This window comes from Chaetura pelagica, unplaced genomic scaffold, assembly GCF_000747805.2.
Source record: "Chaetura pelagica isolate M959 unplaced genomic scaffold, ChaPel_1.0 scaffold12, whole genome shotgun sequence".
NCBI lineage: Eukaryota > Metazoa > Chordata > Aves > Apodiformes > Apodidae > Chaetura > Chaetura pelagica.
In genome coordinates, this window is record NW_009952801.1 from 1,017,509 (window position 1) to 1,036,142 (window position 18,634).

General features: G+C 36.8%; 1 protein-coding gene across 1 annotated transcript in view; it reads right to left on the reverse strand.

Annotated features, from left to right (window-relative positions):
• Positions 1 to 18,634, reverse strand: part of SLC25A13 (solute carrier family 25 (aspartate/glutamate carrier), member 13) — a 78,325-nt gene that overhangs the window by 21,491 nt on the left and 38,200 nt on the right. The window contains exons 9-12 of the mRNA XM_009994917.1: positions 17,888 to 17,972; positions 17,273 to 17,431; positions 10,399 to 10,451; positions 9,380 to 9,460 (exon numbers count right to left, since the gene is read on the reverse strand). Coding sequence (XP_009993219.1) covers positions 9,380 to 9,460; positions 10,399 to 10,451; positions 17,273 to 17,431; positions 17,888 to 17,972 — 378 coding nt within the window. The remainder of the gene's footprint in view (positions 1 to 9,379; positions 9,461 to 10,398; positions 10,452 to 17,272; positions 17,432 to 17,887; positions 17,973 to 18,634) is intronic.

Sequence of the window (18,634 nt, forward strand, 5' to 3'; positions counted from 1 at the left end):
TGTACTGTCTTTTCCTCTAAAAAGGGGGGGGGGGGGGGAGGGGAAGCAAACCAGAGATGGCTACTATACTCCCTAATGAAATGATTTCTTGCTTGTCTAGTACTGGTAACTCCTATTGTGTTATTCATCATCGTAGTATGCAAGTGTCTCATAAATATTAATGCTATTTCCTCCCAGTGCTCCTGTGAGGAAAGTACAAGGATTCTAGTTTTATAAGTAGGGGATTTGAGGTAAGGATGTTAATTGTATGCCCAGCATGTAAGCATCCCCCCTCCCAGCTCTAACACACACAACTTGTAAGGGTCTCCAGATAACCTGATCTCCAACCCCTAACATTCTGTGATTCTGTGAAATCAGCAGCTTGCTTCACAACAGCAGAGCTTCTGTCTTCTTTTTCTGAGTTTTTGCATAGTGAATGAAATGAAAGAATCACATCAATCTGTTTTTTTCCCATCTTCAAGGTTACAGAAGAAACAGACATCAGCACATCATATCATCCTGCTCATCCATTCTGTTTGGCCAAAAGCTGAAGAACATCACCTTCTTTTACAACTGAAAGTGTATCTCATTTCCAAATTTCAAAGTATGCTCCCAAAGGTCAGAATTTGAAAACTACATTTTCGGCCAGAATAAACACAGTTTAAGTTTAGGTTGCTCGAGCTTAATGGTTTCTCCACTAAGTGTCACAAAAAACAACTCCAGCAGATGTTTAAGATGGGTTACATACAGTTTTCTACACTGAAGTTACAAACTTGAATACCCTAAACTCTGAAGTCCTTAGCATCCTTCTATTCGTTTTTTAAAGAAAAAAAATATCTGTTACAGCAAATCTGTTACTTTTCAGTTATTACCATGTGATTAAAATAAAACCTGCAATTTTGAATTATTTCTTGGAGTAGATACCTAGAGGTACTGCATAGAAAATTATTTGTAAGACCCCACAAAGGGCACATACTATCCTGAAAGAATTTAACATTTGGCCTAATCACAAGCACTTACGGTCTTGTTTGATGTAAAGCAAGAAAATAAAGGGGAAATATCTCTGTCATCCAAGAACAAATCATACACATGGCTGGAAACCTGCATGCCTCTAAAATGTTAAATGTGCTTTAATACATGGACAGCTAGCTATGTATCCACATGGGACTTTTAAAAAACAATCTGGTTTGGTTTTTGTTTGGGTTTTTTTTTCATTTTTGCACTTCTTCAGCTCTGCATTTGGTATGATATCACCCAATACCTCTCGATGGCAGTATAGCCTTGTACAGTCATACACTACTGTCTACCACATGCCTACTTCTACATATTCCTGCTTTACTCAATAGAAGGGAGAAGCATAAATAGTACAGGTAATTTTTTTGTCCATAAGGAAATAAAATCTACTCTTTAGTGAAAAAAAATAGCGTAACAACTGCTTAACAACACTTCAGTTTAAGAAGTCAGAATGTTTTCTACTTCTTCATGTGTTCAAATCAAATTTTACTGGAAAATAAACAGATTTTCACCCCCCTCATTGTGCTAAGACAAGAAATTACTGTTCTTTTTAATGTGACTGCATTTTGTGTCCTTATGAGATTAGATAAGAAATAAGCACACCAGACCAAATTCTCCGAAGGTTTTCACATCTCCATTTGAAAGCTTTGGTGTACATTCGGAAGTGAATGGAGCTTGCAATTTAGGAAGAAAAGTCTGTGTTTTCTATGCCAGAAGAAAGTACTAGCTTTTATTCCTTTAATCACTACTGGCCATCAACTGTTCTTGTGCCTCTAATTAACCTTATTACCTACTTAAAATCATAGCCTTTTTCCTGTTCTCAGCCAAAAGCATTTAGGGTCAGCCTAGATTCTTCTTCTGCATCCCATCCAACTTGTCACATAGCACCTTTTGCAGTTCCATGGATTAAGAAAGTAGTACTACTACTACTATTAGAGTGTTAATATTTCCCAACAATTTCCAAACAATAACTCCCAGGGACAGCAATTATAGCAATTAATGGCAACCATTAAAATACATAGGCAAATTATATCATTATCCAAAATCAACCTCTGCAAAAGAAATAATCTACAATGTCTCGGTTATTCCTTCCATTTACAAAAAGACAAGCAGGTGCAAGTTCCAAAATTTTTAGTCAACGGCTTATCACATTCAGTCACACTGAATACCATACACTGTCCCGGGCCCTTACTCCTTGCCAGATGTCAGATGCAGCTTGTTTTCGTGTGCATTTGCTAGCATCCATTAATCCTAATTAAATCAAGGTTCCTAAAGTGCTGAGCATTGTATAGACACAAAACAAAAATTGTTCCCTGTCATAAAAAAAGCCCTAAATTAAAAATGCACTCAAGGGATGCAAGAATGGAAGAATTACCATCCTCATCGTATAATAAATGGCAACTACAACAGAACTATTCAATGATTTACCACAAAATCACATACTAACAGAAGAAGGCTCAGAAGCCAGATTTACAGAGTGCCACTGCAGTGCTTTAAACTACTTCTAAAAGTCTTGGCGTTCATATGGCAAAAGATCCCAAGAGCATCAGATGAATTATGTTGAGCTGCTGCAGAGCTGATTTCACTATGGGCTTGCCTGTTACCAGAAGAGCTACCGAGTAACAGACATCTGTCCAAAGTGACTGTTTTTCTTATAGATTTCAAAGGTGACAACCTTAATTATGTGGCACTCTATGTCAAGGACAAAGCATACTGGGTTCTTACAAGCTTGGTTCTATGTTACCCTTTTTTTCTGACAAAGCCAATCTGCAAAAATTCAGACAAGCCATCTCATGCTATTTTGTGTCCTCTCATCTGTGGTCCTATCTATACAGGATTCTGATAAGGCTCTTTAGCAATGGGAGTTCATAGAGTAAATACCTTTTCTTCAGATCATGAGGAGATTTCCTGAGCCCTCAATCATCTGCTTTTCACTACCCTGACCAGGCTAGCACAGAAACAGCTTTCATGCTGCTCAGGCGGAACTGTGTTTCTTCAGCTAATCCTTCTTGTCTTCTGAGGACAGCCTTCACTTGGTCTGGCTAAGGTTTTACTTTGGGCAGCTCAAACAGAGAACACTGCTAGAATTGCAGTCTTACTAACATCCACGTGTATATAAAATGTAAAGCAAGCTCCTTCAAATGCTCATGTTAAAGTGCTCATAAATAGGATTGCAATTAGTTTAAACAGAAGTAAAAAGTGTATTAACGACCTGGCTAAACAGAAACAAACAGGAGTCTGGTTTGTTTATAAGCACTGACCAAGTCTGCAGTGGGAAAAAAATTGAAATTGTGGATTTTATATTTTCTGTGTTATAGGTAATTTTGTTCTCAGAAGCCTAGCCAAAAAATTAAAGTGGAGCCTCCTTGATTGGCATTATAAAAGCAATTAAGTTACAGACCTGTCAAATATGTTAACATTTGGCTCTGTCTGCTCTACTTGTCTATTTTGACTAGTTGTAGAATCATTTAATGATTTACAGACCTCTCAAGATTTAAGGCATGGTAGCTGTATTAAAACTGTGACCCATTATTTCTTGGTCACATCATAAATTACTGTGACATCATATATATCTTCCTTTTTCTCATAGAAAGCTAGATTTTAATTCCTGATTTGAGTTTGAGGCTTTTGTTGTTGTTGTTCATTTTTTTGAACCTGCACTGGTAAACACTAAAATATTTTACTGCCAGTGAAACAAGGAGTAACAGGAGAAAGGGACGTATAATAAAATATAGTTGTCAAAACAAATACAGGTTTTAAACTGCAATATATGCTGATATAAAATTTTGCAGTTATTATTTCTAATATAATAGGGGGAAGGAGATATGTTTCAAATAGAAAGAATATTAAGTAAGTTTGTTGGGCTTTTTAAGAGTCGAGAATTGTTCAGTTTTGCTATTAGAAACATATCAAACTAAACCTATGCATCACTCCTCGTTTTACAGTTTAAAAAATATCCTCTTTTTTTAAGGATAAAAAAGAAATTATGAGGAAATGGGAAAGGGGAAATCACTTCTAACTTCTTATGGAAAAATACCTTTGGAAAAAAAAATAAAATAACTAATTCAAAAGTAAAATTCGAAACAGAATGAAATCATGTTCTGCATAACTCCTTACTGCTTTTAGGAAAGGCCAGCTTAAATAGGTATGACTGGGTGAAAATTTCAGAAAACTATTTTTTAAAATATGAAAAGCTGCAAGGAAATGTGGGGTGAGGCCAAAGAAAAACAGGAATTCTACACCAGGAACCTCCCCACCCTTTGGTACCTCTCAGAAGGGCTATCCTATTACAGCATGTTGCCTTCCCAAAATTCATTGTAAGTCTTAAATCTAAGATTAGCTGAAAATTAATCAGAGACAATCAAAACACAGCAGTGTTGAAATGCAATGGGTTTGTAACTGTGAAGTTAAAGTCCATATCTAGCTCGGGGTTTTTGTACCAAAAGTTTACAATTAGTTTAAATTATTTTCAATATGCTGAAAATAATTATAACTACAGTGGATCAGAGAAGAAAATTACACATCAAAAATATTTATTATAGTTGCATTGTATTAATTACGTTAAATATACTTTAAATAGAATTAATTTATTTAACAACATAAATTTTATATAAAAAGAAAACAGATTTAAATTTTATAAAGAAAAAAAAATTATTAGGAGCTTCTGAACTTTTCCTTAGACAAGAAACGTGAATGCTGGGCTTTTACACATGCAGGTAGAACTCCCCTTGAAAGTAACGGAGGTTAGATTCCCTGACAACAGGAAGAATAGATCTCTGAGAATAAATCTGTGAAGAACTCAAGAAATGTATACTTTCTGCTTTCAAAGCTCATATAAGCAATCATGAAGAAGACCATCATTACCGAACTATCTCAATAAACTATAACAAAACTTTTCTGTGCCATAGTAGGGTGTTTTTTTCTTCAGATATACATGCCGAGATATGTATTTTTTTCCCCTCACAAACATAATGCTCAATTTCATTTTACCCATAGCTCAGCCTTCCTTCTCAAATAGAACAGAATTTTATCAGATTTAGGTTTCTGAATAATGAAAGCAAGAATGACACCTTCAGTCTCCTTTAGCCTACGACTTAGAAGTATCTGAATTTTTGTAAGAGATCTGAGAAGTGTGGGAATTGCAGTCAGTACACCCTCCACCTCCAAAGCACGGAGAAAATGCAGCTCAGATGTGGACTTTTCTTTATTAGTCTCTGAAACATAAAATAAATGTTGTAAGTAGCTTTATAAAACTATTTGCACTGGATTGGTTATTTGGCACAATTCATCTAGAATTTCACATGATACTCCTTTATAAAAATTAATTCTGGACAGGATTTTGCACTTTCTAGATGAACTCCATCTTAACTGTATCTAATTTTTATGTTCCATAGGAGAGTTGAGGTTGTCCCAGCAGGTCCAATATGTTTTAACTTTATTATGATTACTACTAAGTCTCTAGAAATATGCCTAAAATTGTCTTGACAACTTAAATAAAAGCAGATCTGTATGGGGTCTGTAATTGTGCTGTGCTACATGATTTAAACTGGCTAATAGTGAGCACGCACTGAGCAGCTGGGAAGAAAAAGACTGTGTGTGCTTGGAAAGAGGAGGGAGAGCAGAAGAAAAGGTTAATAAAGCACAACGTTCTTATCTTTTTTGGATTAAAATTAAGCCTCCGATTTACCTACATAACCGCATTACAATAAGCAGACAAGGTAACATATTACACAGCATTTTTTTTTAAATTCATGCTATAATACTTCCTCTGTTTTTCTTAAAATTTAGTATGTGTTTTATGATCACTCTTTATTTTGCATCTTTGCATCTCCTTCCCAGTTATGTCCAGACACACGATGTAATTTTTTTAATAAAATGTGGAAATGCTTTATAAGGAACTAAGCAAAATGACTGTCTCACCTAAAAGCTTAGTGTTAAAGGCCACACCACAAAACCTCAATAATAGTATTTAGGCTGCTTCTGCAGAGTATTCAATTGGCTAATATAACTCAAAAAAGAAGAATAATGACCAGTGCTGTTATGAAAAAAATCAGGTTACTTTTAACAGAAGCTTTTAAGTGAATTAATGTGAAGAGAAGCAAGCAGCTAAACTTGGTGTGACTAGTGATTACTTTTTATTTAAAATACAAAATAAATTGAAGTCCATGAAAAAGCTTAAAGAAACTGAAAAATTACTGCCATTGTAAAAAAAATACAAAACAAAACCCAAAAACATTTCAAGTTGTACTTAAGCTTAGCCAAGATCATCTTTTTATTAAAGAATCCCTGGAGGCAAGTTGCAGCATTAGCAGAAATAAAACCTATTGTATTTGTACATTTTTTCATTCAAGAAGGTTAAGTCAGATTTGTGGTTTAGATGCTCAGCAGATCCTAGCTCTACAGTATCATTACACTTTGTCTTGAAACTGAAGCTTTTCACTAGTCTAATAATGATAAGGGCTGTATAGGATTTGCATGACTGATGAGAGTCCTAAATGCACAGCAGAGACCAGAGCTCATGGTGGGTGTCAGGCACTATACAAATCTGAAAGTTACATACAATTTTATGGGTAACAAATACCATAGTCACTAGGAAAATTTCTTATTAACAAAGCACACGGAAATTTTGAGTTTGTAATTTATGTAACAACCCTTCTTGAGATTTTCTATACAAATGTTACACATTTAATTATATTATTGAGGGTCACAAAAAATAAATCTCACCCAACATATCACTTTCATCTTCACATAATAAAAAGCTACAGAACAGGCTGTTCACAGAACTAAGTGCCACGAGGTCACTAAGTAAAAGATCTATTTTCTTCTTTTCTTCTTGGGCTTTTTTTTTTTTTTCAGGAGAGAAAACAGTTTACAAAACAAAAAAAGACTTGTTCAATGAAACAATCAGCTTTAGTTACAAGTGCAAAAGTCAGCCATGTGTACTAATTCTCAGTAATTATGATGCAAAGTGAACTCCTTGGGGACTTACTTAGAAGTCAACGTGTGGCAATGGTTGGGCAAACAGCAGTGGAGCTACTCAGGTGATACTGACCCCTTCAAAGCCCCCTGTGTTACTGAACAACCCAAGTCATCCAAATATCTGTTCCATCCTCCCTCTCTGAGGTACTAATGCTACAACTGTACTCACGGAACTGGTATTTAAAACATTAAAATCTAGCATGCACCCCAGCACACAGCCCTTGCAGCACAGAAGAAGGAAAATTTAACACCTGTCTTTGTAACACAATCACAGCTGAGAATTAGATGTGGAGAGTAGAAAGGTGATAGGGCAGGTGTCTTTTTATAAAATTCATCTTAGTTGGCTGCCCCTTTTCAGACTCTAACTCATCATGCTTTCCTGCCTTCCTGCCTCCCACATAAGCAATTACCACACCATGAAACGAGGTACAAATCCAAGACTGAAAATTTTCAGCAGTATTCAACAGTGTCCTGTTTCCACAGTGTAATCGCAACTTTCAGGTTGTTTTAAACAGAAACAAAAAGTTAGGCCAATACAACACTCAAAGATAAATGAAAAAGCCTGTCTTTGGCATCTCATATTTTATGCCTACACTTACATAATGAGAGAAAAATTAGCACCCAAAAACTAGGCACCAATTGTAATGAGAGTCTCTGTTGCTAGCCTGAATTGGGTTTAAAAATATTAAAAAAACCCAAAGACCACCTGCAGAAAAGACAAGTCGCAGCCTATCAACCTGGCACTAGACTATGCCCTTAAGTGGAGCACTCCAGTTAAAAGAAAACTCAGGGCATTCTGCCACTGCACGTCTACTGCTACAATTTTATGCAGCATCTAACTGTTAACATATATTTGAAATACCAAATAGAAAAAGCCAACATTTACAGCACATTTAAAATATGTCTTGAACACTATCTCTTCAAGCAGATCCTTAGTTTACAATGAACTACTGGCAAAAAGCTTGCTACAGCATTCCCATGAATGACAGATCTCTCTAAAGAGTGCTTTTTGTACTGCATTAAAAAATTCACAGCAGTCTGTAAAAATAAAAACTCTAGATCAAATGACATTTTAAATGAAAATTTTGCTGAATTCTCTATGGCTGCTATGTTCATAAGACGTTTTATTAGTGTAAAGGGCAAATAATTTTTACTCTGCAGCACTTCATTGCATTTTTCCTTCATTTACAACATGCTTTTTATTTAGGACTTTAGAGACCCACATTCTTCTCTCCCTCCCCTTCTTTTTTTCTCCTCTGAATGCTCCTAAAGTTACAGAACAAGGGGATCCTACCTGGCAGTCTACAACAGGTCAGTGATCAAACAGAAGGAGCAGTGAGACAGCAGCCAAATCCTGCCCCATCTCCTGAGAATTACCAAAAGCTAGGGCTTCTCAGCCGGCACAGCAGCGCAGCCACTGCACCCTGAGGCTCAGATAATCACAGTATGCTCTCTGCAAGCACATACAGCACAAATCTCTGCACCTATTGAGGTTAAGACACAAGCATTTGTTTTTAAGTTGCTGCTCACTGTAGTTTTCAACACAGGTAGAAGCTGCTTGAAAATGTGACCTCATCTGTCTTATGACAGCAGAAACAAAGATAGATTGAAAATATACCAACATTGCTCCGCCCCAGTGATCAAAGCCAGTTTAAATAAACAGTGTTCTTTATCTGTAAAGTGCACTGGTCTTTGAACAACTATTCATTTTACCTAAAGTATTTACTTTTGCTTGAACAAAATCAATACACCGGATAAAATAAGCTGTAATATGAACAGACAGAACTAGACCAAACCATGAGGTATTATCATTTACCCAGTAATACACCAGTTGTTCATTAAGATACAACTCTGTGCTAGCAAAACACTCTCAAAAACTTAGTGGGTTTTAAATACAGCCTACATTCAGGAATGCATTATGTACTGAGTTAACATTACACAGCCTACGTCTTCTACGAACTCAAAGCAGCATGAGTAGTTTTTGCCATTTCAAAAAGCCAGTATCACTGCAGAAAGCAAAAATTAGTGGGCGCAGTAACACATCAGGAAAGAAGTGACGTGGCAGAGTGGGTGCCACAAAGTAGTAACTAATGATTAACTTCTGGAAAGGTTAACATGAATCCTCTTTAGGACACAAGCTACAGCCAACATGAATAAAGACACATTCTTTATTAAGGAAACAAACTCTAAGCTGTGAGAATTATACAGCACAGTTAAAAGGCACGATGCACAGACACATTTACCCTTTCATCAAGAGTGGCTGGCCTATCTAGGAAAGAACTGAGATGCTCTAGTCGAGTCTGCTCTTGAACCGGATCTGTGGTTAAACAGAAGCCTTAGACCACATAGTTACTCTTATACACAGCACTTTTATGAATCTCCTATGAAGGAAATTAAAGATACTTACACAGCCACCAGCAAGAATTTCTGCAGCCAGTGGGACAGAGCCATCTTTAGCCATAAACTTGTCTCTCACAAAATCATTAACCTTAAAAACAAACAGTTATGAAAGCTGATAAATTAGAAGGTTGGAGAAATCATTCATTAGCTGCAAACTCTGTGCAACTGAAAATGCAAATACATTCATGAAGCTGCAAGCTAACAGATATCAAACACATCTTAGATTTTACATGAAATATTATAAAGCTGGATATATTTTTCTTTCTAACAGAGATCTGCAGCATAATTCAATTATTTATTATTGAAAAAGGCTGACAATCACTAATAAAATAAAATAATAATCTGAAAAGCAATGATAAAATAATTAAGACTTTATAAATGCTTGCTACGTTAAAAAATTTAAATATATTTTCAAATTAATATCAGAATGTTTCACAGTAAGTTTTAATACAACAATAATTAAATTAACAGCATTAAATACCTCTCTTTTGTTAAAATGCATGTTACTAGCTTTGCTGAGTACTAGCTTACTGGTGACTAACCAATACATTTAAGATTGTGTTATAGCAAGAAATTCTTCTGTGCCTGAAAATCATTCAAGTAATAACAAAAGTACAGAAGTAAAACATTTAGGAAAAAAATGCATGCAAACAAGTTCCTTTCTTGCTAACACTTCACTACACACTCATAGTATCTCCTGTTGCACTAGAATTAAACACACAGGAACTACATGGAGAGACAAAACCAAAAGCCCTCAAAGTCTAACAAATAATTATTAATTTTTGCTAAGTGAAACCAAAGGCCTGCACTACTTACTAACAACCAGATAGGCTGAACAGGTCGAATTAGCTTGTTATATTTTGCAGCAAGTCCAAAAATAAGTTTTCAGTAAGATTCTTAAAACAGACATAAATATTCCACCATGTTGCTGACACATTGAAAGATAAAAATCCTTAACAAATTAATTGTAATTAGGTGAACTTTACAATGTGGAGAAATGTGAAAACAATCCATTTACAAACTTACAGTAAGTTTTATGGCCTTCTCTGGTGCTACTCCTAATAGTTGTGGTAACAGTCCTGTAATAGGAAAACAGAGAATCCAATGCATCGAGTACCTTGGTATTAACAAATCAACAAATACACGTGGAGATCACCTCCTAGAAACAGGCAGGCAATTTTTACAGCAATTTTGTGTTATTATATCTAATGAGAGTATTTATACATACCATTTTGAGAACGGCCTTTGTGGTACCACTGCAAGTTCTATCACTGCCTGTAAGTATTTGTTTCTTTAGCTTAAAAAAATTCATTATATTAGCTCACTTCACACTTAAACACTACTACAGATTTGTCAAATACGTTTCAGGACTCTGTCCTAAACTAATATTTATTTTCTGCAACTTCACACAAAAATTAAGACTTTCTAATTAACTTTGTGAGACATACAACAGATCAACTTCAAAAATCACAAGTGCAATGCCTTTATCTGGTAAAAGAAAAATGGCATTATATGGCAATAGGGCAGGAATCAAAATAACACAAAACATCCAAACATGTATGACTGCATTCTTGAGCTCTTCACCCAGCTAACTCAGCAATTCCTAAAACAAAGGAAGTTATGCTGCTTTCTTCCCAGGCATGAAATTTCCTATTTTATTTTGTTAGAAATGATGCACTACGGAAGTGGGAATCTCTGGCTGTGGCTTCACTTGCTTGAAGTATTAAGTATTTTCTTAACTTTTGGATGACAAAACCTAAAAATACCCAAAGCTTACCAACTAAGCCTGGGGCTAGAATAGTGTTGCAAGCACTCATCAGCATAATGAAATTAGGACACCATTCAGAATGTGAGAAAATCATCCCAGCTAGAGTTCCTAGTGCAGACCCCCTTTGTTTTAGTAGCTCAGGCAGCACCTTCGGGTACTTTCTACAAAGCCTGACACTTTCACCTCCCCGAGGTTTTATTTCTGGGGAAAAAAGACAATAATTAAGGTTCCATCTCTAAGAGCTAACAACTTGCCAAGAAGCACTATCCCAAAGAGCTGAATGTCAGCATAACAAAGATAAAAGTGTGTACCAGGTTAGTGAATTCTTCCATCCTGCTACCATCCCTCAGCCTTACTGGTTACTACTGATGCTCTTTTTGCATTTGTAAAGGCACTTGTAAAAGCACATGAAAAACATGTTTATCTTGGCACAAAAGGTTTTTTTTCCATCTGGTCCACTCCTTTTGCACTCAAATCTGAATGGGACTGCTATGACTCAAAACTTTCTATAAAACTTCAATGTAGAAGAAGAAGACTAAATAGAATGGGTAGAAGTTACAAAAGAGAAAAAACACCCCACCACCAAAAATCTACAAAAAACCCAGCTGAACAATCAAAAGCCCAGAGAATTTTTCTTTTTTTTCTCTCTGTACTACTACACACCTTATTTTAAGTATAAAAGTGTTTTGGAAGTTCAGTCATAGACAATGCTGTGTATGTCTACTGCAGGACAGCATACAATATTCTTAAAAAGGCAGAATGAATTTTAATAATACATTCCATAGCCTTGCCAGATACTAGCTAGGCCTCCTGTCTCCAGCAGATTAGGATGGTAGAGGGACTCTGCCCTTACACCTATGTAATAAAGCTATGTCTAAGTGGTACCTGTGCATTCTCTATATTATGACTATCAAAACTACATTATCTTTTCTTTATCATTTTGATGAGAGCCCTGAAAGATTGTTGAAAGATTTCTAAACATGATAAAGACGATAAGCTTTGGGAAAAAGAAAGCACATCAAGGGACACATATGAAAATGTCATTTTTCTGTTGGGGTTATCCTGATATGCCAGGAATTTTTCAGTGTTACCATACATTAGCAGATCAACAATATGACGAATGCACAGATGGAGAACACGCTTAGAAATTTCTGACCATCTTAAAAGTGTACACCTCTTATAACATCAGAGAATAACATTTTTCATGACGTGCTAGTACAGTACACAGCAGCAAACATATTATTCAACCCAGTTTTTACACATTCAAGCCTCTTTAGGAGCAATTACAATGTATCACTTCAAATTTCACACATGACATAGTTGGATTCTGAGGGAAAGGGAAGGTATACGCAAGAAAGAGCACCAAGAGCTGCATGCAGAGTTTGTGCCATCATGCAAGTTACTTTCTGAAAGCAGTCTAAATTTATTATGAACATACATGCAATAGCTCACCCTGCCCAGCTACAGTGATGGCAACAAGCAAAAAAATCTTATTTGGCCCAAGTATTTTTCAGACAACTTGAGTTTCACACAGTGTAACAGACATACTTTCTCCTTCATGTTAGAAAAATGCACTGAATGGAGGAGTTGTTGCTCAGTCTAAGGAAAATACTCAAAAACATCTGGACATCTGAACAAAAGCTGGTAACAGAATACTGCCACATTTTTCTACTACATGGTATTACTTCACACAATACTTCGGACAATTAATGACCACTACCATTCAAGCACAGCTCCCTCAGACTGGAAATGGGGTATTTCTTAAACATTTAGTGCTTTGACAGAAATCTGAGGTACAAGTAGGCCTGTACTTCCATTGTACAAAAATGGTACTTTATTGAATACTTCTGGAGGAAAGCTTCTGTCATGGTCGTATACCATTAGCATGGAAGTCCACTAATACTAAGGAATTTGGATGATAAAAGTCTAAGATTAGAAGGCATCTGCAGTCACTGCAGTGCTAGAAACACCACTGGAAGACATACAACTAAGTAGTTCCTTAACAGTTAATGATCACAGATAACAGAGTTTTCAGCAGCATTTCCCGTCTTTTTCATCCTCCAGAAAAAGTGGCATTAACAGCACAGCTACTGCACATTTTCTTGAGCTACATTTTATCTCCAGTACCCAAATTTCCCATAGAATTTATATCAAGTATAAGCAAAGTAAGACTGTGAAGCATTCTGTGACTCCTAAAGTGGACTCCTGATTAAAACAATGTTAAGATATGTAGGTGACCTCATCAGTTGGAAGAGATGTTGACAAATCACGGCTTACAAATTTTCTTGTATTTGCATAGATATAAATACCTCCAAGTTTCTAAATATATATTTCAGGTATAAACGTAGACACAACAGTAAATTATAGGTATATGACATGAGTATTCTTTTCAGCCATGCTGAGAAAGAGACTGATGAAAAATTTATCTCAGATGTACAGTCTTAAAAAAAATTAATCTAGCAACACAGCATTCAAATAAAGCGTATTATAAACATTCTACAGAGGTTTATACCATGATCAGGGATTTTAAAAATCAAAGTATCTTCTCAGTGGAAACAGTAATTATCATTAGAACCAAATTCACATTAAATAAAATTTAACGCTCTCTTTATATCCACAAGATGGTGTAATTTATCCTTATCTGAGATGGTGGTTTAGAACATGGTGGCTTTGCCCTTTTCAAGTTTGGAATAAAATAATGATACAAAAAAGAAAAATCAGTTCACTTCACTGGATGAAAATATGTGCCTTGCATTAAAAATATCATCTGAAATGGCTGAATTCAGAATAGGGTTTATATTCTTGCTTGCTTTCTTGCAGTGCAGAATGACAAACAGACCACTGCTCCAAGTGTTTCTATACTTTTTTTTAAAAAGGTTTTGCATCAATATTCAGCTAAGGAGGAAAACTCTATCAGTGACTACTCCCTCATCCAGTGAAAACCCCACATTCACTTACCAGATTGTGAGAAAAAATACCAGCTACCAATGAGCAGGAAAAAGTAATGTACTTGGTAGGCTATCTTACCTAGAGTAGTATTTAAGACTAGAACAAGGTGATTCTTCCTATAACTTTACTGCATTAAACTGAGTGAATATACTAATTTATAAAATTTATTTTTCCTCTCAAGCTGAACTGGAAACCTTCATTCTACACTCAGTTGCTCGACTTCCTCTTGATTTCCTCAGAAATCCAGCAACAGTCCAAATTCACAGAAGTGCACAGAGGAAGGTCCACATTTTTAAGTTTTCTTCATTTGACTGTTTCAGAAGTTAAGTCAGGGTGCCCTTAAAGTAGAGGATCTGTAGAAATGAGGGTCTCAATTTGCCTCTGAAATGATGGTGTTCTTTGCCATAATACAATTTTTACTTTTTCATCCAGAAATGAGATTATTGCTCTGGGTTTAGAAGTTCAGCTCTACCAAGCTGTCTTAAGATTTCGCTATTCAGTACTCCATGGAAGACTGCAAAGTAGTAAAGGGGATGAAGAATGGAAAAACAAGCTATACTGATGAAGGTTCCTAAAGTTCCCCAAACTTGGCAATAAAAAAATCACTCTAAAAACAAAACAAGCAAATGGAGTTAAGAATATGCATTTAGGAGAACTTCTGAGGTTTGTTCTTCCAGATGAAAAATCATGTTTCAGAGATTCAACAAGACAGAAGCAGGTAATAGTGGAATTCTGCACATTTATTCTTTCAGGATCCTGAAAGCAGACAAACATTGCAGGGAATATATTTTATTCTTTAGACAATAACTGGGATTTTTTATGATTCTGACTGCTATAAACCCTTATAAAATAGACAGTATGCAAACACTCTTTATTAAATTACTAGGCCTACTAAAAAAATTGCCTCAAACTCAATCAATAATAACAGCCATCCCATCTCCAATTGTGCTGAAATAATTACAAGGTCTATATAGTGGAGTCCTTCAGGGGTCGGTACTGGGACTGGTACCGTTCAATATTTTCATCAATGACTTGGATGCAGGAACAGAGTGTGCCCTCAGGAAGTTTGCTGATGACACTAAACTGGGAGGAGTGGCTGACACACCAGAGGGTTGTGCTGCCATTCAGTGAGACCTAGACAGGCTGGAGAGTTGGGCAGGGAGAAACTTGATGAAATTCAACAAGGGCAAGTGTAGAGTATTGCATCTGGGGAAGAACAACCCCATGTACCGGTACAGGTTGGGGGCTGACCTGCTGGAGAGCAGTGTAGGAGAAAGGGACCTGGGGGTCCTGGTGGACAGGAGGATGAGCATGAGCCAGCAATGTGCCCTTGTGGCCAAGAAGGCCAATGGCATCCTGGGGTGCATTAGAAATGGGGTGGTTAGTCGGTCAAGAGAGGTTCTCCTCCCCCTCTATTCTGCCTTGGTGAGGCCGCATCTGGAATATTGTGTCCAGTTCTGGGCCCCTCAGTTCAAGAAGGACAGGGAACTGCTTGAAAGAGTCCAGTGCAGAGCCACAAAGATGAAGGGAGTGGAACATCACTCTTATGAGGAAAGGCTGATGGAGATGGGCCTTTGTAGCTTGGAAAAGAGGAGACTGAGAGGAGACCATCAATGTTTACAAATATGTAAAGGGCGAGTGTCTGGAGAACAGAGCCAGGCTTTTTTCAGTGGTGTCCAGTGATAGGACATGGGGCAATAGGTGCAAACTGGAACATAGGAGGTTCCATGTAAACATCAGAAAAAACGTCTTTACTGTGAGAGTGACAAAGCACTGGAACAGGCTGCCCAGGGAGGTTTCGGAGTCTCCTTCTCTGGAGACATTCAAAACCCGCCTGGACACATTTCTGTGTGATGTGCTCTTGGTGATCCTGCTTTGGCAGGGGGTTTGGACTCGATGATATTTCAAGGCCCCTTCCAACCCCTAATATTCTGTGATTCCATGTGATTTTGTAGAGGAGCTACTAAGCCAATCTCCAGTAACTCAGGTCATATGTTAAAGAGTGCACACGTATCATACACTTGCTTTTAACGTTGTTTCACATGTTGTCTTATAAACTGTTAAGTTGCTTTTTTTCAGGTGCATATAGCTTTGCCAGATCATAAACATATTTTACTGAAATCCTCTGTTCTTCATTCCTGATTCAACTGTTTCTAGCAATTAATTTCTGTCATTACAATATTCTTATTTTGAAAAGTTAAAGTTTCTAAGCAAGCTAGCTAAAAACAAAGCAAGTAACACAAGTTTCAAGTCCTCCCCAATGAATTTGGTAGAGGAGGATAAGATATATCAGTACCTGGGATACCAGAAATATAATTTGCTTTATCTCTGTGACAGAGAACTGTAGTCTCATGCAGTTCATGACTCTTTATGACTACCTCTGCATTGCCTCAGCTTGCAACATCGATGCCATAACTGGGACAAGAACAAAATAAAAAACAAGTTATCATCTCACTAAGGGCACTTACCTAAGATACCCGAAGTGAGGATGATTTACTTCCTGACCAGAGTAAATGAGCGTTTGGAGGGTTCTCTGTTAACTACAAAGGGAGCTTGGAACAGCTAAATTCAGAACTTGGGTGTATTGGTTATGTATATCTAAGTGGGTTGAAATTCAGCTAATCTCTCCGGCTCACTCAACAGTGATGAGCTGAGAAGAGGTACACGTGACACTTGATAAAGATTACTATTCCAAATGATTAGTGAAGCACATTCAACTGGTTCAGACAAACATTTTTGTCACAAAAGGTATCACAAAAGGAGATCTGGTTATTAACAAGGTACCATATTTTCTCTACATTTTTATGCTTTTAAATAGAAATAAAACAGGTAAGAAAGAACACAATATAAAACCCCAAACCAGATCATCTAACGTCTATCAAACAGAATAAAATATTCTTGGTACTAAGGTTGCTAAGGAAATGAAAACTTGACTAACAGTGTATTTTTGCTGTAGGAAATTACTATTGTTGCCCCATTGCAGATAAGGAAGGATGTAAAGGTCCTACAGAAATCTTTTAATTACAATGAGGTTTTAATTATCAGTAAGTTTGCAAATCTTTCACCTATAGCAAAAAAGAAGCAAAATAACAAACCACGCAAAACTGAAGTCTTACCAAAATAGGTTTAAAAAGCCAGTTTCATTGAACCTTTATCAGTATATATACGACCTCTTAAACTTACCTCTATAAAGCCCAAAGAAACCTTCGTAACGTAGCACTTTCTTGAAGCAATCAAAGCTGTTTTTATACATAAGTTCTCCCACAAAAGAGCCCGTAGAGCGCTGGTTCTGCATTCGAGTTTTTACCAAATCAATTGGGTAGACTGCAGTGGCTCCAACAGCTGCAAATACAAGTCAAGCTATAAGAAAACATAATTTTGTATTTGCCATATTTGAATGCAACTGTCATCTTCCATATTTATGTCTCAAATACCAGTTGTATCTTTTTTTCTCCGTAATATATTCTGGATATATTAAGCTACCTGCCACAGCTTTAACCAAAAGCATTCCTGGCCCTAGCTCATTATTCATGTGGTTCTTCTGAAACTGGTTTCATGATAAGTCAGATAGCAACATCACCTGCAAACTCCAATGACTCGTAAATTCCAAAACTCTCACAGACCAGATGACCTCTCCTCTTCCACCTTATAGTCATCTCATCCCTAAGACACAGCTTCAAGGGAAAGACTTAGAAGTCTTCCACACTTAAATGAAAGGCAGAAAGGAAAGAAGGACAGAAGAAAAGAAGAAAAACTGAACACTGAAGATGAAAATTCTTTTGCTCAGCCATGACTAACCTCCAGCAACTGAACCAAGGGCAAACCTGTATGCTGATTCTGCAATCTGGATGAGAACTGGTCGAGACACATCGCCTGGAGCTTTCTGCCAGGGCAGGATTTAAAACAAAAGGAAAAACAAGAAAAATAATCAGAACATTGTATTTCATGAGAGAACATCTCACAGACATTAAGTATAGACTCCAGGAGACAATCCCACAATACACTGATGATTTTGTTTTGAATTATTATTTCTTTTGCACTCATTTCTAAATGCCATATGATGTAGCCTCTTCAGATTAGAATAGCAAAGAAAAGAAAGACTGAAACTACAACAAAATTATACAACTCCAAAACCAATGGTCCAAATGTGCACGAGGGCACATGTATTGCATCTTAAGTAATTAACTTTCTACACCTAATAGCTACTCCAGTTCAAAATTTCTTTCTACTGTTGCCAAAACCAGGTATACCTATAACTTCTCAGTCTATCAAAACTGAGTCTATCAAATCAGAAGTTCTGAATGGGTGTTCAGAGAATATCAGGGGTTGGAAGGGACCTCCAAAGATCATCAAGGTCTCACCAGGGCTGCGTAGATGGGGAGGAGAACCTCCCTCGATCTGCTGGAGACACTCCTTTTAATGCACCCCAAAATACCAGTGGCCTTCTTGGTCATAAGGGCACATTGTTATCCCATGGATAACTTGTTGTCTACCAGGACTCCAAGGTCCTTCTCCATGGAGCTGCTCTCTAGCAGATCACGTCCT